The sequence below is a fragment of the Hemicordylus capensis genome, chromosome 13 (genome assembly GCF_027244095.1).
Source record: "Hemicordylus capensis ecotype Gifberg chromosome 13, rHemCap1.1.pri, whole genome shotgun sequence".
NCBI classification, from domain to species: Eukaryota; Metazoa; Chordata; class Lepidosauria; order Squamata; family Cordylidae; genus Hemicordylus; species Hemicordylus capensis.
In genome coordinates this window covers 22,160,878-22,186,173 of record NC_069669.1, presented here as the reverse complement: position 1 = coordinate 22,186,173, position 25,296 = coordinate 22,160,878, and the positions used below count along the sequence as shown (strand labels likewise).

Genomic DNA, 25,296 nt, shown 5'->3' with positions numbered 1-25,296 from the left:
CACTGGACTAGCGACATTTTTCAGGGCTGCATTATAATTTACCTTATTTTTGCAGTGCAAAGCGCAGATCCGATGCGGCTTCTCCGAAAAGACACAGATCTTGGCAGGATGTTTCCATAGTGGATATTGAAACTGATAATGGAGTATTGGTTACCAATATCAACCAGACTCAGGATCTCATGGTAAGCCGGAATTTCTAATAAAGAGAAGGGGAGGAGAGCCGTCTTATGGGTCCCATTAACATTACAAGCATGAATTGCCTCATTTGCTAAGTAGGATTCACCTTGGTTTGCATTTAGATGGGTTACTACATGTGAGTGCTGTCTGTTGTGAAATATTCCCCTTAGGGGGTGGGGCCGTAGCTCAGTAGTAGAGTATCTACTTAGTATGCAGAAGGTCCCAGTTTCAGTCCCTGGCAGCATCTCCAGAGAGGGATGGGGACGGAGACTCCTGGGAGAGCTGCTGCCCGTCATTGTTGTCAACACAGAGCTCGATGGGCCAGTGGTCTGACTCAGTAGGAGGCAGCTTCCTCCTACTGTCCCTAAAATGGAGGACAGGATGTTGCTAGAATGGGGTTTAGCTAATACGTAGTATGGGGATATAATTTGCTATGCTTCAGACTTGGGGTCAGAGGACGGTGTTGTGTGTGTAAATATATGGCTCTTTGTATATGGGTATCTTGTTTGTCCTGTTAGGGCTGAAGACGAAAGTAAAGCTTGAGGAATAACTCTTCATTCATACATAGATAGATAGATAGTAGGGGGAGATATGGGTTATTAGGTTTGGTGGGGAGAGTTTATGGGAGGAGAGCTGGTTTTGATGTAGGTGGTGGTTCGCCAGTTTTGTAGTAGCAAGCCTGAACTGTCCCCTTCTGCTAAGCAGGGTTTGCCTTGCTTTGCATTTGAGTGGGCGACTACAAGTGTGAGCTCTGTCTGCTGTAAGATCTTCCCCTTGCGGGCTGGGGCCCGAGCTCAGTGGTAGAGGCCCTGCTTTGCACGCAGAAGGTCCTAGGTTCACTGCCTGGCAGCATCTCCCCCTCTTGCGTTAAAATGACGGAGGGAGGATCTGCACCCGTGTCCCATCACTGACTGGTGTGAAATCTAGAGTGACCTTTGCAGGGTTAAACTACTGGGGGTGGGGGTGGGGGTGGGGGCAGCTTTAGGACCAACATGCTTAATGTTCAAAATTGTGCACCCCATCTTTCTCTGGGGGAGGGGGAACCCTGAAGGTGGCAGACAAGACAGACCTTAAAAACAATCCTAACCATCTTGTAGGGCAATGGTCTGAAAACACAAGAAGTGATGACCTTGCCGAAGCCAAGCCCAATGGGTTTAGGTCTGGTCACCGTGTCTGGATGGGAGACCACCTGGGAACCAAGTCTGTTACCTTGCGCTCCAAGGAAGAAAGGTGGGCTATAAATGGAAGAAATCATAAGAGAAATGCATAAGAAAGGAGGGGAAGCTCATAAGAGCACACGGCAGGCACTGAGTTGGACCCCTGGTCCCTCTAGCTCAGAGTTGTCTACACGGACGGGCAGCGACTTCTCCAGGGCTCCAGGCAGGAGTCTCTCCCAGCCCTACCTGGAGATGCTGCTGTCAGGGTGAGAACTTGGGGGGCCCTTCTTCATGCCAAGCAGAGGCTCTGCCCCTGAACTACAGCCCCGTCCCTAAAGGTGGCATACACGGGTCTCCCATCCAGGCACTGACCACAGCAAGACCTGCTTAGCTTCAGCCAGGTGGCTCTATCGTGGGCCCACAGACCAGACCGTCCAGGAAAAGCATCTGCTACAACCTTCCCATGATGCGCAAGTCCCAGCTCAGGTTAAGAACTGAGAAAGGGCTTTTAAAAAAAACTTCTGTTTTCCCTCCTCTGTTGCAGAGGCTTGAGAATACGTCTGCGCTGTTTGCTGGGATGAAAGCCACAGATGACTGGATGAAAGTCTTCTGTTTAGAAAACCTGCACCTTACACTAGAAGACCTCATGCAGCAAGGCAGTGTTCTACAGTAAGTAGTACGGGGTCATTTCTTTTCAGATTGGTGGGATCTGCTCTTTAATTCACCTTTACATGGTTCCATAGGAAGCTGCCTTCTACTGAGTCAGACCCTTGGTCCATCCAGCTCAGCATTGTCTACTCTGACTGGCTGCAGCTCTACTGGAGAGGTGTCAGGAATTGAACCCGGGACCTTCTGCATACAAAGCAGATGCTATGGCCACAGAGCTATGGCCTCATCCCCAAACATAGGAAGCTGCCTTCTGCTGAGTCAAACCCATGGTCCATCTGGCTCATTCTAGTCTGCACCGACTGGCAGCAGCTCTCCAAGGTTTCAGGCAGGAGGCTTCCCTGGAAAGTGGATCTGGAACTTTCCGCCTGCACAGCAGGTGCTTTACCACTGAGCTACAGCCTCATCCAACTTTTTTTTTTTTTTAATGTTTTCTTTTAGAAATGGAAGGCAACCGTCAGAACACATTCAGTTTGATAAAGAAGCAATTAAAGATTTTGAATCTCAGCTGTACAAGTAAGTACCCAGGAAAATGTTCCCCTCCAGTTTGCATTGGCCCCATCTACATTGGAAGCTTCAACTGGCTTCCAGTTTCATCCAAAGGGCCCTATAAGTCCCTGAAATATGCTGTTAAGTACATGGGGTACTGAGATGTGTGGAGTGGAGAGCTAGTGGGGACCATTTTCTTCCCGTCGTTCCCTTCCCTGCAGTCCCTAGACCAACCGAAAAGGCTGTTCTCGAGGGTCAAGGGACCTCTGCAATGGCATGGGATGCCCAGCGTGGTCCTCAAGGAGACAGGGAAGAAGCCGTCCGCATCTCCCAAGCGCAGGAGGCACGGCTGCCTCTAGCATTGGCAAGACCCAGGCCCCCGTGATGAATAAATGCGGCTGTTTTTAACAACCACCACAACTATGAATATTTATACAAGTTCCCCAAGCTGCTTCCATAGAACAATAAGTACTAAATAAACCGGGCAGTTCCCTCAGTGTGAAAAGAAACGCAAGGTAGACGCCAGCAACCACCCCTGGGAAACCCTGTGCTGGGGCTGGATCCGACCAGTGGCTCTCCCCTGCTAACTATAATTGCCACTTTGAAAAGTGTCTCTTGGCTCTTGTTGTTAGTGAGAACAATCTTTAATTTCAAATTTTAATTTTTTAATTTTGATTTTTGTATTATGTTCTGCCAGAATCAGAGGAGTCTGATTGTGGCAGACTCCAGAATCTGTGGCTGTGCTGTAGTGCAGGGCCCCATGAGTGCAGAGTCCTGGGTGAAGGACTGCCCCCCCATGCCTAGCCCCCCCCCCATCAGACAGGCCTGGTGGAGGGCATCTCTGCATGGTCTCCTTCCTCCTGCTGCAGGCACCAGCATGGCTTCCCGTTCCGCTGCCTCGTTTTCCTTGGGAGCAGCTTTTCCCATTGCAGGGAGGAGGCTGGAGGGCAGATTTGCACCCCACCCCACCCCCAGTTCTGCACCCTCTGCTCAGCTAGTGTAACCGAACAGCTCTTGATCCATTTCCACTCCCTGCTCTCTTTTTCCCCCCTGTGTCAACATGCCGCCACTGTAAACAATGATTCTGCTGAGTGGAGATTAGATTAATCCTCAATTAGTAAATTGAGCAGGATGGCCTGCTTTGCACGGCTCACCCTTGGACCTCCTCATTCGGCATTATTTCAAAACAGCCAGTTGCCGGGGAGAGCATACTTTGCTCCTCTCTCTTGTAGAGGGCCAGTTTTATATCCTTCACTTTGCAGCCGCTGGTCTTCCTTCTCTGGTGAGAATGCTATGACATTTGAAGGCTTTGGGGGCCCTTGGTTAGAAACATTATCCATTGCGTCCTGTTTCTAGCACTGGGGCAGCGCTCACCTCTGCACGTGCTCCCTGGCAAGGGTGTTCAGGATTGTGGCCACAATGTGCCCTATTGGGAAGCCACTTGGCCATCATGTGCAAGGAGCCTTCTCACCTCTGCAGTGTCCACACTTGCCAACAGCATGTGACTACTGTGTCCTGTGCTACGCCCCACCTCTCCAAGGGATGAGGCGACCTAGAAGGCGGTGTGCTAGTCAGATTCTTGCTTTCCTTGGAGGAGAGATCGCCAGGTGCTTATGGTATCTTTGGAACATAGGAAGCTCTGGCTCAGTATTAACCGCTCAGACTGGCAGCGGCTTCTCCAGGGTTTCAGGCAGGGATCTCTCTCAGCCCTCTCTTGGAGATGCTGCCAGGGAGGGAACTTGGAGCCTGCAGAGGCTCTTCCCAGAGCGGCTCCATCCCCTGAGGGGAATCTCTTGCAGTGCTCACACTACTAGTCTCCCATCCTATGCAACCAGGGTGGACCCTGCTTAGCTAAGGGGACAAGTCATGCTGGCTACCACCAGGCCATATCTGAGATCTGTTTCCAAAAGCCCTGGCATCTCTAGGCAGGGCTAAGAAAGACCCCATCTGCAGGCATCCACAAATCTACTTGCCAGCTCGTCAGTGGTGAGTGCCCCCAGCTCTCTGGCGAGGAGGACACCCAGTCAGCTCTCCTCCCCAGAGTCGTCATGGCACTCCTATGCCACGTCTGAGAAGGTAAGAAACAGCAGGGATCCTCTCTGGGCAAGAGGAGAGGGCTCCGGCGGTTTCTTACCCAATCCATATCCCACTGCAAATGACAGAAGACCCGCTTCTCTCCTGAGCCCTCTGCCTGTGTGCCAGCAAGGGATCTGACACAAGAGAGGGGATTAAGGGTGACCTCGAAGAATGGCTGGCTAGTGAGCAAAGCCTGGATTTGTGGATCCCTGCCCATCTGAATCCCTGCAAAATCAGCATTCCTAATAGTGAACCAGAAAGTCCAGTGGTCTGACTGACAGATCCCTGGGCAGCCTGTCTGTCTCAGATCGCTGCTGCTGCTGGCAAAGCTCTGGGAGCAGGAAAGGTCACTGCCAGCCCTGAACTAGGAACACCAGCCGTGCAAGGCAGGTCCACAAGTTCTCACAGCTGAATGAGGATTTACAATAGGGAAGATGCAAGCACATCATTACAATGCACTGCATTTCCCCCCCCAGAGCTATTGAACTCTACGACAAACGGGTTAATTGGCTTCTGCAGGGCAGCCGAAAGGTAACGTTGCACCATTTATTTGCTTAAAAGACATGTTGAGCACCTTATAAAAAAGAAGACAGAAAAGCCATTGACTTTCTCAGAATTGCAGGTCACACTGCACATGCCCATTTGGCTTTTGCCTCTGGTTTAAACGGATTTTGCAGGCCCTTGTGTCCTTTCAAAACCTGCAGCACCTGTTTGACCAAAGGTAACAGTGGAACCCAAAGGAAAGTGCATAGGAAGAGCCTTGGTGGATCAGGCCCAAGCCTATCCAGTCCAGCACTCTGATTCCCAGAGAGGTCCGCCGGATGCCTCTGCAAAGCCCACAGGCAAGAGATGAAGGCATGTCCACTCTCCTGCAACTGGGATTGAGAGGCATCATGCCTCTGAGGCTGGAGGTGGCCTATAGCTGTCAGACTAGTAGCCATTGACTGACCTGTGCTCCATGAATTCCTCTAAGCCCCTTTCAAAGCCACCCTAGCTGGTGGCCATCACCACATCCTGTGGCAGAGAATTCCACAGATTAACGACATCCTGTGTGGAAAAAGTACTTCCTTTTGCCAGTCCTAAATATCCTGGCAGCCCATTTTATGGTTTGACCACTGGTTCCTGTGTTGTGTGTGTGAGAGAGAGAACCTCCCATGAACCTCCCAAAAACCTCCCAAAATTACCATGAGTAATTTTATAGACCTGTCATGTTGCCTTTTTTCTAAACTAAAAGCCCCCAATGCTGTGCCCTTGCCTTGCAAGGAAGCTGCAAGGCCTTTGATCGTCTTGGTTGCCCTCTTCTGCACCTTTTCCAGCCCTAGAATACTTTTTGGGTGACTTGGTAACACGGGAAACCCTGATCACAGAAACTGGTACAAGCGCTCTCTCTCTATCCACTGATCTTTTTAATGGCTTTGCTTTAACCCCTTCAAATCAGAGCACCCACAACAGAATGTCTGGTCATGGGTATAGGTAGCACTAAAGTTGCAAATAAAACAATGAAACTGTTTTGGCTTCTTTTCCCCTCTTTCCAGATGTTTGGTATTATTCAAGGGAGCAGAGTTGGAGTTCTTATTGATTCCTCAGATATAAGTTGTGGTCCAAGGCTACGTGACTTTCAAAATGATCTTTTGGTAAATATCCCTGAAGCACATTCTCACTTTTAACGCAAGACCTTTTGCTTGGTACGAGCTGGGTAGGATCTAGTGGCTCGGATTGCTGAGTAACTTGGAACAGATTGTTTTGTTAATACTCATGGTCTGTAGATCAGCAAGGATTCCAATTCCCCATTCTGCCCTAGCAGCAGCAAAAAGACTCTAGTCTTTGCTTGTTCCATGGGCAAGTTGTACATCTCTGAGCCTCAGTGTTTTTGCCTTAAAATAGGATTCATGCTTAAAAGTGCAAGTAAATTTTAAAACACAGTATCTGCTTTTTGGTACCTGAGCCAACAGGGTGGTTGGTAAGTACCATGGGGGGGGGAATCCTCCTTGTGATTTTTGACAAGGTCTACACCCCCAGAGATTGTTGGGGGCAGGCAGCGATAGCATTGGAAGACCTCCAGCTTTCAGGTGTGCTCATGCTTTTATTGTCCTGACCCAGCAGGCCTGCAGCAGCCAAATTTGCAATGTGGTTTTAAAAGCTTTTAAAACACAAAAGCTACTATAAAATCCCATTGATGTTGTTGGAGGAATGGAAATGAGGATTGGCAGGAATGTCCTCCAAAGAGGACTCCCTGGGGAGAGGACAACCATCCGAACCTTTTCCTCTGAGCAAAAATTTACTCCAAAGCTTTGAGGAGCAGGGATAAAGAGAGGGTGATAAAACAGAGAAAGCTGTAAGGGCAGCAATGCAAACACCTCTTTGCGGACATCTCTAGCAGGGTAGACATTGCCAAAACTCTCTTGAGCATTTGTGCCCCAAAATGGCAAAGGTCAAGTTGTGCTGTTGGGTGGGTGTCAACTCCTTAACTTCCACACAGGTCTTGTGAAGCTCTACCAGCCATGTTTAGAGTTTTATGTAACAATCTCTGATCTGTGGTGAATTATATGTAGATGTGTTCTTGTATATGCACTAGTGCAATTTAGGATTGCCTGGTGAAAAGCTATTCATGGAGGTTTTGTTCTCCAATATTATTTCTCAATATCAAGCTTTTACAAACTCCAGAACTGCTTTCAATTTTCTAAGTCAAGTGTTTCAAACCTTGGATCCCCAGATGATGTTGGACTACAACTCCCATCATCCCTAGCCACAATGGGTGAAGCTAGGAATGATGGGAGTTGGAACCCCTGATCTAAGTGACCCAACGTTTGGGTTTGCTGCCTTGGAACATCTGTTTGTTATCAGACTGTCTATGAGCAAACTGCAGGAAGATTTCCCTGTTAGACAATCCATGCTGTCATTTGTTGCCTGAAAATTGTTGTCTAAACTTTTTGTTGTTTTATGCTTCAGTCTTTAATAGATGAGCAGCTGTGTTATATGAAGCAATTATACTTCATTTCATTTGGTACGGAGGTCTCATCTCTTTGGAAGTTGCCCAAAGCTATAAGTGTGGATGTGTAAGTGTGCTGCTTACTGTCGTTTGGTTTATGATTAAATTAACTGATTTGATTTTGCAAACTTTAACTGATTAACCAGTAAGTTAATGGACTGATTATTTATTTTCAATGCAAACTGCTTTGAGAACTTTTGTTGGAAAGTGGCATAGAAATATTTGTAGTCATTATTATTATTATTATTATTATTATTATTATTATTATTATTATTATTTAATAATAATAATAATAATTATTATTATTTTTACATTTATATCCCACTCTTCCTCCAAGCTGCCCAGAGCGGTGTACTACATAATTATGTTTCTCTTTCACAACAACCCTGTGAAGTAGGCTAGGCGGAGAGAGAAGTGACTGGCCCAGAGTCACCCAGCTAGTTTCATGGCTGAATGGGGATTTGAACTCCCCATTCGGGAGTTCTCCGGTCCTAGTCTCCCTGGTCCTAGTCCAGCACTCTAACCACTACACCACGCTGGAAGCTACCCAACAATAAGTTGGTTGCAACAAAGTCCCATGGAAACTGATGGGAATGACTATTATTGACTATTATTGACTATTATTATTACTTCTTATATATCGCTTTTCAACCACAAAGCGTTCTCAAAGCATTCTCATTCAACAAAAAGAACAAGAAGATGGTTCTCTGTCCCCAGGGGGCTCACAACTTTAAAAAGAAACTCAAGGGGAAACAGCGTCCCCAGCAACCACCCCTGGAGGGTAGGGATGTGTACAGAACTGCGGTGGGGCGGTGCCGCTTTAAGAGCAGGGGTGGGTGCACTAAACTTACCCCTCCCGCCCGCCGCTTTCCCCCTGCCGAAGTCCTTTGAAAGCTAATCGGGGCGGCAGCGTACTTCTGTGCCACCCCATAGCCCCCATCCCTTGTATTCAATACAAGGGAACTACCACTCTGAAAGGTGCCTCTTGGCCCAGACAGCAGGAGGTCGGGGAGGTCCCGGTCCCGGGAAACCCTCTTGCAAGCTGAAATGCAAGATCAGGGCCCGAGGGAGGGCTGCAGCCAGGGTCAAGCAGGGGAGACTTGGGCAGGCAAATCCCCGCCCCGGAGGGGCAGCAGAATGCGTCCCAAACACAGCAAGGCAGAAGGCAAGCCAAGACTAGGCAAAGGCTGCACTCGTGCCTTGTTCTGAACGGTTACAGAGGAAGCCGCCTTCTCCTGAGTCAGACCACTGGTCCATCGAGCGCAGGATTGTCCACACTGACTGGCAGCGGCTTCTCCAAGGTCGCAGGCAGGAGTCTTTTTTCGCAGCCTTCCCTGGAGATGCTGCCTCTGGGGATTGGACTTCAAGCCAGTGTAAGCTCTGGCCCCAGGAGAGCACACCATGAGGAGTCGTCTTGGGCTCATCCTGTGCTTCGCCTTGGTGCTTGAGAGGAGGGAATTGGAAGCTCTCTGTGGAAAGTAACAAACCATGGCTTTCCATTTCACTGGAGCATGGAAGCAATGGGCCATCGTTGGTTTTCATAGGAACATAGAGAGCTGCCTTTTACTGAGTCAGACCCTTGGTCCGGTCTGCCTAGCTCAGTATTGTCTACCCAGACTGGCAGCAGCTTCTCCAAGGTTGCAGGCAGGAGTCTCTCTCAGCCCTGTCTTGGAGATGCCAGGAAGAGGGGAACTTTGAACCTAGAGGCTCTTCCCAGAGCGGATCCATCCCCTAAGGGGAAGATCTTATAGTGCTCACACATGTGGTCTCCCATTTAAATGCAAACCAGTCTAGGAAGTCTGCTGTTAAATGCAAACCAGAGCAGACCCTGCTTAGTAAAGGAGACAATTGGTGCTTGCTACCCCAAGACCAGCTCCCCTCCACGATGTCACCCTGTCACTGGTCCCTTACAACTGGGAATAATCCACAGTAGCCTGCTTCTGAGCATGGGGACTGCATTTGAATTATCATGGCACCCACTTCTAGAGTGACCCTTGTTGCATTTGCCAAATCCCCTTTTAAAGGCCATCGACACCCACGGCCATCTTGTGACAGCACATTTCTCAGGTGAATTACAGTTCGTTGTGTAAAGGGCTTCCTTCTGTCTATTCTGAGCCAGCCAGAGGGCCTTATGTTTGGACTCTGATAATGGGTTTGTCTTTGATGTTGTGTTAACTCTTTGGCCTCTGTCTTGCACGTATGCGCTGGAATCTCTCCCGTGTTCATTTTTGTTTCTAGCTTGCAGGAAGCGAGAGAATGGGTGAAAGGACTGAAACCCAATGGAGGCTGCAATTTACTGAGAGCTTTAAAAAAAACCCTTGTGCTAAGAGAGCTGGATTCACTGGTGATTATTGTGGGAAGCTGGTAGGTCATCAGTCTTGACTCGTAACTCAGGTTGACCTTTTTAAAAAATGAAATGAAATGCATGCAGGCTTAAGCCACCTAATGGTCCAGCGGGGAAATGACCTGACTAGCAAGCCAGAGATTGCCGGTTTGAATCCCCGCTGGTATGCTTCCCAGACTATGGGAAATATCTATATTGGGCAGCAGCAATATAGGAAGATGCTGAAACAATAACAAGTATTTATATGCCGCTTTTCAACAAAAGGTTCCAAAGCGGTTTACATAGAGAAATAATAAAGAAATAAGATGGCTCCCAGTCCCCAAAGGGCTCATAGTCTAAAAAGAAACATAAGACAGACACCAGCAACAGTCATTGGACGTTCTGTGCTGGGGGTGGAAGAGAATCACCATGTTAAAAACCATGTTACCCCCAGAGACATAAGTTTTGGGCAGTATAAAAATATGTTAACTAACTAACTAAATAAATAGGTGCCTCTTTGTCCAGTTAGCAGGGGATCATCTCACACTGGCATCATCTCCTACTGCGTGGGAGGAGGCCATGGTCAACCCCTCTTGGATTCTACCCAAGACAAGCACAGGGCTCTGTGGGCGCCAGCAGTCGACACCGACTCGACGGCACAACTTTACACTTGATGCTGGGTTGCCTTGCCTTGCTTGCCTTCCAGATGCTAGACTCAATCATCTAGAAAGATGCCACCTTCATCCTTGGATATTGACATGTTGTCTGCCTTCTGTGTTGTGTGTGTGTTCTTTAAACCAGTCCAGACCAGTCCCCAGAGATATTGTCTGACTACATCCAGCAGTTTATGCCAGGGAGGATACTGCTAGTCCATACAGTCGCCTACGAGTGCAGCAATCAAGTGCCTCCCGTAAGTCGCCTCACGCTTGGTAAACGTCTTCCGCCACTTGGTTTTCCTTGATGCAGATTTAGCTTTGATCCCTCTGGAGTGGTGGGCCCCTAGGAAGCACTGGTGCCACCACACGTTGCGTCTAGCTTTGCCAGGAAAGGTGTCTCCATTCCGTTTGTGTGGCTTGCGTGAGCATCGCCACAAAGATCCCGTGGAGCAAGCAGGACCTCTCAGCAATTCTGTTCTTGTGGCCATTCCTGTAGGCCGTTCTGAGGAGCATCGTGGATGCCGTAGGAGGCCGTTACCACTGCTGTGCTTCAAGTACTGAGGTAGGTGAATGAGCACCAGGCCCTCACTGGGGCATCTGACGCACTGCTTATGCCTGTAGTCGTAGTAGTGGTATGCTTGGCCACTAACTTGCATACTCACAGGGGTATCCAGATTTGCAGCATATTGCCTTGTGAACTTCATTATGTTGTCCACAACACACTGGCAGCATTCAGACTAACGTTGCCTCTGTGTTAGGATGTTTCCTGCCCCATCCCTCCTTTCCTCTGCTGCCCTGGTGCCCTCCCAGAAATATGTCCCTGAGGGCTGGGGGACCCTCAGGGACAAACATCCAGGGTAGCAGAGGGACAGGGAGGATCAGCAAAAATTATTGTGCATGGAAAATGTTCCATAAGAACGCTACGCATGATTGCTTGGGAAATCTGGAAACAAAGGCCCAATTCAGATGGAATGCTAAGCTATGGTTTAGCACAGGGCTGCACAGTGTTGGACTACAACTCCCATCATCCCCATCCACATTGGCTAATAGTCAGGGATGATGGGAGTTGTAGTCCATTAACAACTGAAGGGCCTAGTTCAGCACACGATTTCTCAGCCTGTTTTAACAAGTGTACATGTGTGTCACAAACGTTCAGCTCAGGTACCCCATGCAAATTGTGTGTGTGTGTGTGTGTGTATGTATATGTCTGTCTACTCACTCACTCATTCACTCTCTCTCTTAAATGCTACAGTTATGAGACAGGCAGCTCCAGACAGTGGCTTCCATACAGGTTGTTCGCCATGAATACTCTCACTGAAATTAATTGAATCCCATTGAAAATTGGACTGCTTATGAGTAGCTTAGTCTGGATGTAAGTCAGTGACTGGAGTAGTCTATGTTACTCATAAGAAGTCTTGCTGAAATTAATGGGACAAGTTTGCTTCTCCTATTAATTTCCATGGGAGTACTGTCTGTGAGCCACCTAATGGCGCAGTGGGGAAATGACTTGACTAGCAAGTTGTACTGGCTATACTGGCGGAGGAACACAGACAGGCACATGTGGTTGTGTGAATGGCTGCGCCTGTGTTTCTGCTAAAGCTGATCCTGGATAACGTGGGGCCCTCCAAGGCCTGGCCGTCCCTGCGTTCAGCCCGACGTGTGGATGGGGCTATATAGATTCAAGCGCCACTTGTATTGCTTTTCCTCCATCTTATCTTTCCACATCTTAAACTCTTGAACATTTAGTCCAAACTATTGCTTTTCAAACAAAACAACAATCTTGTTTTAAAGCATTTTGGACTAGGGGGGATTTATTTTGATTTTCTGCTTCCTCCTGTTTTATTTTGCTGCTGTCACGAATGGTAGCATTTCGTTGCATGCTTGACGTCTAGATTAGGTTGCTGCTTTAATGTGACTGATAATTTCCATTAAAACATCTTTCTTTTAACTGTTCTGTGGACATTATCAAAAAGCAGTGTGTAAAGGCTGCAACTGCAAATATGAAGTCGGTTAGGTCTCCAAGTAATTAAAAATAAATCTGATTGGTGCTTTAATCCTCTCTTGTTGTTGCGCATTCAGAATTTCACCAGCAATGATATTAACCTGGTCCTTTGTCAACTCCAAAAAGCCAACGAATTGCTCGGTGTCATCAATGATATCTATTTGGGCAAGACGGACGAGTCATGTTTTGATTTAGTAAAAGATGTAAGTAATCTTGGTCAGTTCAGGGGTTCCCAGGTGACGCTGGACTACAACTCCCATCATTCCCTATGGCACTGGCCTTTGTGGCAGGAATGATAAGCGCGATAGAAATACAACAGCTGGGAACCCCTGGGCCAGTTGCTCCCCTGCTGCTAAATCTAGGTGAATCACCTCCTTAAAAGGTGCCTCTCTTTGTTCATAAGCTGGAGACAATTAAGAACCCCTGGCTTGATTTTTTGGAATGGGAGGTTAGCAGATTAGTTTAGTGATCGATAGGTTTTTCGTAAAGTGACTACTGCTACGGCTACCAGATTTATAGACCACTTTTCAACAAAAGTTCTCAGAACAGTTTATGTAGAAAATGAATGGGCAAACGGATGAATATGTCCCCAAGGGGCTCGGGAGACCTCAGCAACAACGGCTGGAAAAGCGCCGTGCTGGGGCTGGATAGGGCCAGTTGCTCTCCCCCTGCTAAATCTAGGAGAATCACTGCCTTAAAAGGGGCCTCTCTTTGCTTAGTAAGCTGGGGACAAGTTTATTGAATGTCTAAGTGCTCCACGTATATTGCTGGCCTTCATGGGACCTTCTTCCTGGACGACTGAGCAAAGAGGCACCTTCTAAAAGTGGTGATTCTCTGTATTTAGCAGGGGGAGAGCAACTGGCCCTCTCCACCCCCAGCACAGGACCTCCGGTGACTGTTACTGGTGTTTATCTTATGTTTCTTTTTAGATTGTGAGCCCTTTCGGGGCCGGAAGCCATCTCATTAACTAATTAATTTCTGTTATGTAAACTGCTTTGGGAACTTTGCTTGAAAAGTGGTATATAAATATTCGTGGTGTTGTATTGGACAGTCTTGAACCATGTTTGGGGGCCAGTCTGGACGAATGTCCACTGGCAGGACAGGGATGTGGTGGGGGTGCAGCCCCACTTCCCTCCCTGGACGGCACCCCTTAATCCCGTGGGGACCCTCGTCTGAATTGTCCCTCCACACATGCTGCAAGACCTGTTTAAATTGCCCCCTCCTCCCGTGACCAAAGGATGCCCCGACAGCATGTTGGGATGTCCTACAGTGAGTCAGGATGGGGGGGGGGCCCTCTTGGTCCATCCCAGTCCTGGTCACACGATAAGACTCGTCTCTTTCTCCACATATTGCGAAGCACTGTTGCTTTAATTTTAGGGGCAGAGCTGGCTTGAGTTTTTAAGAAGCGGAAGGGAAGGGAAGGAGCCAGCATGGAGTAGTGGTGAGAGTGCTAGGCTAGGACCAGGGAGACCCCAGTTCAAATCCCCATCCAGCCATGAGACTTACTTGCTGGGTGACTCTGGGCCAATCACTTCTCTCTCAGCCTAGCCTACTTCACAGGGTTGTTGTGGGGAGGAACTTAAGTATGTAGTACACCGCTCTGGGCAATTTGGAAGAAGAAGCAGGATATAAATGTAAGAAATAAAATAATAAATAAATCAAATCCTGTTGGGGCCTTTTACAGTTAAAACCCTAAAGAGCCCTGCTAGATCATACCAAAAGCCTCTAGGACGGAACACCTTGTTTTGCAAAGCATCTGTCAGTCAGTCATGTTCCTGGGAAGCCCAGAAGTGGGTAATAGCCCTCCCTGCCCCTCCTAATTGGTAGTGAGGGGTAATTTGCCTTTGAACGTGGAGGTTCCTCATAGACATAGCAAGCGGCCATATACTGAGTCAGAGCCTTGGTCCATCTAGCTCAGTATGGTCTGCACCGGCTAGCAGCGGCTTCTCCAAGGCTGCAGGCAGGAGTCTCTCTCCCAGCCCTCTCTCGTTGGAGATGCTGCTGCCAGGGAGGGGACCCACAGCCACGGTTTTGAACCCTCTCCACAGAACGCCATGGAGTGCCTGCAGCTCGGAGCCGCCCCGGCCGGTGTCCTGTCCAAGTCAAGTCACGGAAGGCCTCTTGCGATCCAAATGCCAAACCTCTTGGCCCAAACCTCGGCGGAATGGTTGAAAGTGAATGGCCTGAAAGGTAAGGTGGGCCGGTGGGGCTGTGTGTGGAGCCGAGCCTTCCTTCCCCAGCAGAAGAGGCGCTTCACTCACCCACTCCTCCTTTGCTGCAGCCAAGAAGCTCAGCCTCTATCAAGTTCTGGCACCCAATGCTTTCTCCCCTGTGGAAGAGTTTGTGCCTATTCTCCGGAAAACAGTGTCGTCGACTGTATACGAGGTGAGCAGAGAGGCCTTGATGATTGTTTCTTCTCCTTCTGTTTCTGTATTTCAATGCTTTTTTTAAAAAGCCAGGTGTTCACTTCCATTTCCCCAAGAAAACCCTCTCCTCTCTATTCCCTGTACATAGGAAGCTGCCATCTACCAAGTCAGACCTTGGCTCTATCTAGTTCAGGATTGCCTACCCTGACTGGCAGCCGCTCTCCAGGGCTTTAGGCAGGAGTCCCTCCCAGCCCTACCTGGAGATGCTGCCGCCAGGGATGGCACCTGGGAGGCCCTCCTGCATGCCAAGCAGAGGCTCCACCCCTGAGCTGCTGCCTGACTGCTTCCCTTTGTGTGCCCTTTTCTTCTAGACTGTACTGTACCTCTAGGCAGAGCCAAACCTTTCCTTTAAAAAAATATGTAGCCTGTGCAAAATGCTGAATTTCTAAACACTTGTAGAAAATTAATAACTGGGGGAAACAGGGTGGTTTCACAGAAGCATGAAAAAGTCCCCTTTCCCCTTCCATCAATATTCTGATGATGGCATCCAAAGAGGGCAAAAATGTCCTCAAATGACATGGGGCCGTCTGGTAGAAAGGGAGTATTCATAGGAACAGAGGAAGCTGCCATATACTGAGTCAGACCATTGGTCTGTCTTGCTCAGAATTGTCTACACAGACTGGCAGTGGCTTCTCCAAGGCTGCAGGCAGGAGTCTCTCTCTCAGCCCTATCTTGGAGATGCCAGAGAGGGAACTTGGAACCTTCTGCTCGTCCCAGAGCGGCGGCTCCATCCCCTGAGGGGGAATCTCTTCCAGTGCTCACACTTCTAGTCTCCCATCCCTATGCAACCAGGGTGGACCCTGCTTAGCTAGGGGGACAAGTCATGCTTGCGACCACCAGACCCGCTCTCCTCTCCTCTCTATTCATGATGGTCACAAGGGCCCAGCCAATCAATATGTCTCATCTTCCCAATACCTTGCACTACACCAAGCCATCAGCATCTTCTGGCTTGCTTTCAAGAATCATCTGGCATCTCCAAGCCAGTCCTGGAGGAGGGTTGAGAACCCGGCTCTGACTCCTCCCCAGGAACGAGATGGAGAAAAGTGTGGCCAAAACTGCCCTTTGGTGATGGTTGTGTTTTGTGTGGTTTGGCAGGCAGGATGCAAACGTGTGTTGGGTTGTCCACCCTGGCGGTGCTCTCCAGCCTCGGTCAGAGGAGTTTCATTTTCTGCTCCCCAAAGTTAATGGCATGTCCTTCCTCATTTCAGAAAGCAATGATGCCATTTGAATGGCATGATGGCACCGTTAAGAATGTCCATGTAGATCCACCAATACTGTACGATTATCAGGTGAGTGTCGGCCCTGGAGTTGGGCTGCCTGCCTTCTGGCTTGATCATCAGTCCCTAGGAAGCTTCGCCCGGCTGTCGCAGACCCTTGGCCCCTGTGACTTAGAACTGTCTGCAGTGACTGGCAAGTGGCTCTCCAGGGTTTGGGGCCGGGAGATGCGTCCAAGGACGGGCCCCCCCTTGGACCTTCTGCCTGCAAGCAGATTCCCAGCTAGCGCTCAGTTAAGCAAAACAAATCACAACCGTTAAAACGATTCAAAGGTCCAACCAAAAGCCTGCCGAAAAAGATGTGTCCACAAGGCTTTCTTAAAGTCACCAATGACTGAGCCTCGTATCTCACCCTAGAACACCTACCAGAACTTAGCGGGGGCCACGGAGAAGACCCAACTGAGTCTCCACTGGACAAGCTGGTGGCCACTGGGAGGATTTCCGCAGTGGGCAGTGGGGATTGTGCAGAAGGTGGTGTTCCCTGAGATCACCTGGACCCCCCAGCCTTTTATGAGGTGACGGCGTCCTGACTTGGAGGCGAAATCTTACACACCTTTGAAGCTTCTTCCTCCTCCTGAGTCAGGCCATGGGTCATCTTGCCCATGCTGGCTTGCTCCTGGGCCACAGACCTTCTGCAAGCAATGCCTGCTGCACTCTGCTGTTGAGCTATGGAACAGGCTGTTGCAAAAATAGTTGTCTGAAGTAGGGATCTGCACGAACCGGTGTGGCAGTCCTTTTACAGACCACCGAACCAGTTTGGAGGTCTGGCGTTCAGCCCGGTTTGGCAGCACAGGGGTTACCTTTTAAGGAGCAGGGAGAGTGCCCACCACATTTCCTCCACTGGCGCTGGTGCCAAAACTGATACAACGCTGTACAGGGCTGCAAGGAGGTACTCAGCAGCCCTGTGGAACTGGTTTTGGCGACAGCACCGGTGGGGGAAATGCTGTGGGAGGATGGGCACCCTCCCTGCTCCTTAAAGGTAACCCCTGCCCCCCGCCAAACTGGCCAAACGCTGGTTCGTACACTTCCCTAGTCTGAATTGTCCCTGTAGTCTTTGACATGACCTTTAAAGCCCTAAATGACTTGGGCCCCAGGTACCTTAGGGATTGCCTGCTCGCTGCATCTACCCACCTGACAAGATTGGCTGGGAGGGCTCTGCTCCATGTGCCGAGGCCTGCTGAAGTTTTTTGTCAACTACATGGAGCAGGGCCTTCTTAGTGATTGCCCCTGGGCTGTGGAAATATGAATACGACCCATATTTATATACTGCTATTCAACAAATGTTCCCAAGGGGGTTTACATAGATGTAAATTAAATAAAGATGGCTCCCTGTCCTCAAAGGGCTCACCATCTAAAAAACAAACACCTAAGACAGACATCAGAATCAGCCACTAGAGGGATGCTATGCTGGGGATGGATAAGGCCAGTTGCTCTCCCCTTGCTCAATAAAGGGAATCACCACTTTGAAAAGGTGCCTCTTTGCTCTGTTAGCCGGGGACTTGCGGCTGAGATCTGCAGGGCTCTCTCTCTCCCAGCTTTTCGGAGGAAACTGAAGACCGACTTTTTATCCAGGCTTCTGGCCAATGAGCGCCCCCCACCCCCCAGCCCTCTCTTTCGGACATAGCTGTGTTCATTTTATTTTCAGATGTTTTTTGTCTTGCTGTTAACTGTCCTGGGGCTTAGGAGGAAGAGCGGTATAAAAAGCACCAGTCACTCCGTCTGCACGTGTCATCCGCTATGCTTGTATTTCATCCACAGAAGCAGCTTGGTAGGATGGTGAGGTTGTATGAGAGACGCATTGAATGGCTCTCCATGGCCAGCAGAAGGATTTGGGGGACTGTCTGTGAAAGGAGGTATTGGAACTTTGCCTCTGTGCATACAGTTTTAGGCAGCGATGTCTTCCTTTGCCTCTCACAAGTTTGATCGTGTTGGGTCACCGAGGCACAGGGCGTCCCGGAGCAGGGGTAGGCAACCTTGACACTCCAGCTGTTCTCTAGCCCCATTATCTGCAGCCACAATCGACTGATGACCTCAGACATTACATAGGTACCTAGGAAGCTGCCTCCTACTGAGTCAGGCCATGGTCCATCCAGCTCAGTATTGTCTACACTGACTGGCAGCGGCTCTCCAAGATTCCAGGCAGGGGTCCTTCTCAGCCCTACCCGGAGATGCTGCCAGGGAGTGAACCTGTATATACAAAGCAGAAACTCCACTACTGAGCTATGACCCCATACAGAGGGTCAACGGCATAGATTGACTGTACCCGGAACCTTTTGGGGGGGGCGGCATCATGCATATAATTTTGGCATTTTACCATCAGCAATAAGCAGATCTTAGGAACTCTGAAACGACCACCTTGGTCGAGAATGTTGGTCCATTGAGCCTAGTGCTTCCTGTTCAGACTGGCAGCAGCTAAGAACCGAGGGAGCTGCCTTCCACCAAGCCAGACCGTTGGTCCCTCTACCCAGACTGGCAGCAGCTTCTCCAGGGTTCCAAGCAGGAGTCTCTCTCAGCCCTACAGGGGCGTCGCAAGGTTGGAGTGGGCCCAGAGACAAGATTTTTAAAATGCCCCCCGCCCCCGGTCACTGGAGATCAGCTCATGAAGTCATTTAATAGTACTAGAGAAAGGCATGCTGTTCTGGTAGCTCCAGGTAGCAGTGAGCCCCCCGATAACTGTCTCCCCTTGCCCCATTATAGTTACGCCCCTGCAGCCCTATCTTGGAGATGCTGCTGCCAGGGAGGGAACTTGGGGGCCTTCTGCATGCCAGGCAGGCAGGTAGGTGCTCTTCCCAGAACATCCCGGTCCCCTAAGGGGAATATCTCACAGCGAGTGCTCACACATGTAGTCTCCCATTAAAATGCAAGCCAGAGCAGACCCTGCTTAGCCAAGAAGACAACACAGGCTTGCCCCTAATAGCAGCCAGATTGATCACACCTAAAAATTTGAAAGAGGGAGTGTTCTCTTTCGAGGACTGGTATAACAAAACTTTGGCATATAGCGAGAGCTGAAAAACTAACCTATTCTTTAAATAGGTATAATTCCATCTTTGTCTATTTTTTCTTCTTCTCAGTTTGGCATGATCTATTCTTATTCTTGAATTATAACAATTATGAAAGTAAGGGATCAATTCAGTTCAAGTTTAGAAAGATGTATTGGTTTAAGAATGATTTTGATGCTGTAGATTGTCATCTATCAAACCTTTTGTTTTTATTTGTTTAGGTTCCATTTCCCCCCTTCTCATTCTTCTTCAAGTTGTATATTGTAATTTGTATGGTGTTTTAAAAAAAGAAAGTTTAGAAAAAGACAGACAGACAATGAGGGGAAATGCCTGCTTCCCTCCCCAAGACCAGCTCTCCTCCCTTAAGGTCTTGCACAAAAAAAGCCTTTTCCAGCACTGCCTGAGATCCTTCTAACTGGGGATGCCAGGACTTGAACCCTGTGTGTGCAAAACCCCGGCTCTGCCACTAAATTATGACCCTCCCAAGATCCAGGATGGGTCTGGTTTAATCTTCAAAAACGTCTAGACCCCACAAATGAGGCCAAAGCCAAGCTGGGTCTTTGATGCTGGTGTTTCTTGCATAGGGTCGCTCTACTGGTGGATGTCTCCCTTGGCAGCTCCATGTACATCCTCCATATACAACATGCCCTGCGACTCTTGCTGGAGGAACAGATGGCAAGGAAGGACTGCTTCAATATCCTCGCGTGAGTAGCCGCTTGTGCATCCACTGTAGTCCCCCAGGCGATGGGCTGGCCAGCCCTGGCACAACTGGAAAGTCAGTAGCTACAACCACGGCCTTGTTTCATTTGGAAGCTTGGCTTATACGGGCTGCTACTAGGAGCAGAAGTTCCGAAGCAAAACAAACTGCCTGACCCTCTTGGTTGACCCTTCAGCAGTCGAAATGGCCAGAGGCGCCACTGAACAAGCTGCCCGGGTCTGGGTGGCTGCCAGGATGCCCCCTCACCTAGAGAACAAAGTATGCATTTATTTATTTTTCCATTTCTATCCTGATCTTCCTCCAAGGAGTCCAGAGCAGAGTACATGGCTTGTGTTTATCTTCACAACAATCCTGTGAAGTAGATTAGGTAAAGATGCATGAATGTCCCGGAGTCACTGCATGAGTTTCGTGGCCAAATGGGGATTTGAACTCGGGTCTCCTGGATCCTAGTCCAGCACTCTAATCACGGCACCATACTGGCTGTGCACTACATCTGTGGAGCACATTTAGTGTTCAGGCTGTGTGGGCTTTGGTTTGTTTTTGGCACATGCTTAGGATTAGCGGGGCCTAACAATTTGCTCACATTAAAAAAATTAGAAGCAGCCCAAGAGGCTGGGATTGGCCGAGCAGTCTTCTGAGGCTGTTTTTCTTTTCTTTTTTAGAAAAGGGTAGTTGACACCGACTCAATGGCACAACCTTTACCTTTAATGTTCCATACATTTCTGTGTAATATCTAGCTGCGTTCTCAAACAACAATTCCTGATACTGCAATGTCCAGGGAGGTTACATGTATGAGCCGACATGTTGCAAAATAAAATTTCACTGTTAATTTTCTTTTTCGCCTTTCCTTACAGTTTTGGAAATAATGTTAAGGTTTGGCAACCGGAAATGGTTCCTCCGCATCAAGACAATTTGCAGAGTGCTTGGAAGTAAGTCTAAACAGAGTTTTGCTTTTTCACTTCCTAAGTGGAATACCATGGGCCTTAATATTTGGATGAATTCCAGTCCCTTTATGTTTAAATCAGAGGATGCATCCAGGCAACACATAAAACCATGCTTTGTGCTAACCAGGAAGGCAGTTCACACTACTTGGGAGTTGTGCGCGCTCCTGTTTTGTGATCGTGTAGGAGGGAGAAAGCAAGGCCAGAGCGGGAGGAAATGATGATCTTGTCTGGGAGAGAGAAGGTGGGTCAGACGGCACTGCCCTACCCAGCAGCTCTCATGTCCTTACCAGTGCCATCCAGCCCAGCTCCCCTCTCCCAGACGGTGGCTTCCTTGACTGAATGGAGCTTTAATGAATGGAGCTTTCTTATGCCTCTTCATCATTTGGGAAACTCTTCTTCTAGATGGGGACTGACTCTGCAGTGTGAAGGCAGCAGGAATATTATGAATGTTCTTAGAAGAGTTGTGGAGGTGGATTTTAAAGATAAAGACAAGCACAAATCCCAAGGAGTTTACCTGCTCACAACTGGAATTCCTGACCAAGAGGTGGTGGGTATGACCCAAAATCAGCCTCTTAGCTATCCAGAGTTGTTGTGTTGATGTAGAAGTTTGTACAGTTATACCTGCCTGCATTCTGAGGAAGGTGCCGGGCACCTTCATGGAGCACCTCGGTGAGAGCCAGGCTCCACGGAACGTCCCTGAGTCTCGGGAACAAGCTCTCCCATCTACTCCCTGTTAAAATAAATCAAGAGGTTGGATGGTGTCACCTGAGCCCACCAATCTTGGCTTACTACTACCATGAACATTATGCTATATGAATATATGATATTAGAATATGAATATTCTAGCCAGATATCTGTACCCAAGATCTGTACAGTAGTTAAATAACCCTGGCTACTCCTCCCACCCATGGTTTGAAGTTACAGATCTCAGGTTATTTGAAGCAAATTGTTTAGAATAAGCTGTGACTGGTGCATTCAGACAATACAACCAGTCTCGGCTTATTTTCACCTGGCTGGAGGTAGACACTCGCAGGTGGAGGGAAGCAGGGGAGCACTCAAGGACTTTGGTGGGGAGCCTGTCTCTGGCGCAGGTAGACTCTGCATGACCTCTGGACCAGTCTACTGGCTGGGAGTGCTGCCATCTGCCCTTTCTTAATGCTTGTACCAGCAAATGAGCCATGGATGGGTAATAGTGCCAAACCAGAGTGGAGGCTGAATGGAGCTGGTCTGACAAAGGGCCCAACAGTGGTCCACAGCTACAAGGGATATTAGGGGACCCAGTGATGCCCTTCCTAGACAGTGTTGCCAGGCTGCTCCTTCAGCTATCAAGAATGCCCAGAAGAAGCTGCTTCTGCTTCAGGGCATCTTCCCCTTCTTAAAAAAGGGGAGCAGGGAAAGCTGGTCTTGCAGTAGTAAGCATGAGTGGTCCCCTTTGCTAAGCAAGGTCTGTCCAGATTTTCATTTGGATGAGCACTCTCTGCTGGAAGATACTCCCCTTAGGGGATGGGGCTGTAGCTCAGATGTCCACCAGATGGCAGCTTTATGCCAGATTGATGGGGTAGGTGGGGGAGACAACAAAACAAAAAAAGTGGAATCCTCATCTTCAAAAAAATCATTAAAAATCAGTGGATTGACCTATTCATTTCAAGTTTAGTACACAGAGTCCTGCCATTCTGTGCTACAACAGTGCCCAATTTCAAAGTTCGGTCTTAGAATCCCCCCTCTAATTTTCCATTGACCTCTATGTTAAAAACAAAACAAAACACCATAGCTAGTGGCAGCCTTGCACAAGACCCCCAGCAAATTAAACTAAACAAAAAAGTCAGAGGGGGGAAAAATGTTAAAACACAAAGAAAAGACAAAACATAGAAACAAATGAACGGAAGTTGACTTCTTGGCACAGGAAACTAGTCTGCTCAGAATTTATTTATTAAATGTCTATACTGCCAAACTTTTGTCTCTGGGCGATTAACATAAAAACAATTAAAACACACATAAAAGTTAAAACAATGCAACAATTTAAAAACAACCATAATATTAAAAACAGACAGTTTTAAAAAACTGGGAAAGCTTGGGTGAAAAGATGGGTTTTCAGGTGTTTTTAAAAAATTGCCAGAGATGGGGAGGATCGTATCTCAGCAGGGAGCGCATTCCACAATCGCGGGAATGGCGTCAGTGGACACTTTTCAAAGCCACACCTCCATCTCAGGGTTCGTACGGCTCCCAGGAAAGCCTTTTTAAAAGTGCAACTTTTTAAGGACACATTTACTACACGTTAAGGGCAAATTGTCAAGAAAAAAGCTGGCTGGCTGGCTATATGAGTGGCCCCTTGCTGCTGCTGCACTGAAGTCGCTATAAATTCCTCCTTGGTTTGAACGTGTCCCACCCTAAGCCTAGGGAAGCTGAAAGCTGCTGGTCAAGTGTATGGTGGTTGGTCATTCCGAAACATGTATGAAACAGAGCTGTGTATTCAGTCCAACAGCACACATGTCCGCTGGAAATTGCAGCCTGCTAGAAATGGCCATGGTGTGGCTGCCGATATGATGGAAGTCGCAGTCCAACAGCATCCGGGGACCCAAATTTGAGACACCTGGGCTATCCAAGGCAGTGTCGCACTATATGCCATGCAGTATAAATGCTAAACATGCTGGATGCTCAATCTGCATTGAACAGCAATCCCAGGTGGTTCCCATCACTTTCCTTTCTCATTTCCAGCACCTAATTAGTTCTTACATGGCCGAGGTCTGTGGAGGGTGCGATTTGCGGCTGCACGTCTGTCTGTTCAGCGTCGATGGTTTCCCCTTTGATGACAATATACCACCTCGCTACGCCAGTCTAAATGAAACGGCTGCGGCTTTCAAGGAAATTCTGCAGGCTGCCAACGGCCGGTTTCACTGGTTTGGAGAAACAGGTATGACAGTGTTTGGTCTTGGTTTTTAGGAAGAGATTTCCGAGCGATGCCTGATCTATACCAATGATCGGGGACTTCTCCAGAACTGGGATCCATCTTTAATCACAACCTTCAATATGTTCCACTATGTTTCCAGCACCATGCAAGGTGGTGGTTGTTGTCTCTAAAGCCCTGAAACGTCTGGGACTAGAACACGGGCACAGCTACAACTGAACAAGGGCAGGATGGCAAGTGCAAACTTCCCTGGGCCCAGGAGGGGAAGGGGCTTACCTGGGAAGCATGACGGGAAACAGCCTGCTCTTCACTCGCCTCCCTGCCTCACTGACATACAACTAGCCATAAGATGAACAGCATGGTTTTTATGTCATAGGAAACTGCCATATACTGAGTCAGACCATTGGTCCGTCTTGCTCAGTATTGTCTACTACACAGACTGGCAGCAGCTTCTCCAAGGTTGCAAACAGGAGTCTCTCTTGGAGAAGCCAGGAGGGAACTTGGAACCTAGATGCTCTTCCCAGAGCGGCTCCATCCCCTAAGAAGGGGAATATCTTCCAGTGCTCACACATCAAGTCTCCCATTCCTATGCAACCAGGGTGGACCCTGCTTAGCTAAGGGGACAAGTCATGCTTGCTCCCACCAGACCAGCAATCCTCCTTTTATGACCTGATGGTTTCATTTCCTGCTTCCATTTTATCATTGATGTAATGCCACCCATGGCATTACATGGCACTTTACAAGGTCCCTTCTCCAAGGGGCTTACAGCCTAGATCCTGACACAATGGAGGCGACAGAGGAAGAAGAGAGAAACCCTCTAGTAAACAAGGGGAGAAGGTGCAATGATTTAAGATATCTGTTCTTACCTACATCTAGAGAGGAAAGGGTTATGGGGGGAGGGTTTTGAGTTCCTCGCCCCTTTGCCTCTTTGGTTGTCAGACTTTGAACCCTTTCACCGTTCCTGTGCAGTTCTTCTGACAGACATATATATATATAGATCTGTGGCCAGCGCATCTGGGCTGTCTCTCTTTGAGGAGAAATTGTCCATTCCACAATTGTCCCACACTGTCCATTTCACAAGATCCCCATTCAGACATTATGTTGCAGAAGTGTACATATAAAAGAGCCCCTGGTGGTGCAGTGGTAAAACTGCCGCCCTGTAACCAGAAGGTTACAAGTTCGATCCTGACCAGGGGCTCAAGGTTGACTCAGCCTTCCATCCTTCCGAGGTCGGTAAAATGAGTACCCAGAATGTTGGGGGCAATATGCTAAATCATTGTAAACCGCTTAGAGAGCTCCAGCTATAGAGCGGTATATAAATGTAAGTGCTATTGCTGCTATTGCTATCTGTGTACTTGTACATGTGTTTGCGTGAATGACTGTACAGTACCTTCATTCATTTTACAAGTGTACCCTTCATACGGGCCCCTGAAATGCATGGTACGGATTAGGAAGTGTACTGCTGTAAGTGTTGAACATAACATGTGAATATCTG

The 25,296-nt window shown here is 48.5% G+C and overlaps 1 protein-coding gene across 8 annotated transcripts in view; it reads left to right on the top strand.

Moving 5' to 3' along the window:
• VWA3A (von Willebrand factor A domain containing 3A) overlaps positions 1-25,296 on the top strand; it is a 51,963-nt gene that overhangs the window by 3,937 nt on the left and 22,730 nt on the right. For 6 of the 8 annotated variants that reach the window (XR_008312040.1, XM_053276721.1, XM_053276727.1 and 3 more), the window contains exons 2-19: positions 56-182; positions 1,879-2,003; positions 2,442-2,516; positions 5,042-5,096; positions 6,101-6,199; positions 7,515-7,621; positions 9,793-9,918; positions 10,679-10,787; positions 11,030-11,095; positions 12,613-12,738; positions 14,584-14,725; positions 14,817-14,920; positions 16,170-16,250; positions 17,994-18,088; positions 19,819-19,938; positions 20,807-20,881; positions 21,299-21,443; positions 23,612-23,807. Coding sequence is in view for 7 of the 8 variants with exons in the window: in XM_053276721.1 (XP_053132696.1) it covers positions 56-182; positions 1,879-2,003; positions 2,442-2,516; positions 5,042-5,096; positions 6,101-6,199; positions 7,515-7,621; positions 9,793-9,918; positions 10,679-10,787; positions 11,030-11,095; positions 12,613-12,738; positions 14,584-14,725; positions 14,817-14,920; positions 16,170-16,250; positions 17,994-18,088; positions 19,819-19,938; positions 20,807-20,881; positions 21,299-21,443; positions 23,612-23,807 (1,973 nt within the window). In the remaining variant the exon portion in view is untranslated. Of the gene's footprint in view, positions 1-55; positions 183-1,878; positions 2,004-2,441; positions 2,517-5,041; positions 5,097-6,100; positions 6,200-7,514; positions 7,622-9,792; positions 9,919-10,678; positions 10,788-11,029; positions 11,096-12,612; positions 12,739-14,583; positions 14,726-14,816; positions 14,921-16,169; positions 16,251-17,993; positions 18,089-19,818; positions 19,939-20,806; positions 20,882-21,298; positions 21,444-23,611; positions 23,808-25,296 lie in introns of those variants that run through there. The other 2 variants (XM_053276724.1, XM_053276728.1) reach the window with 2 other exon arrangements.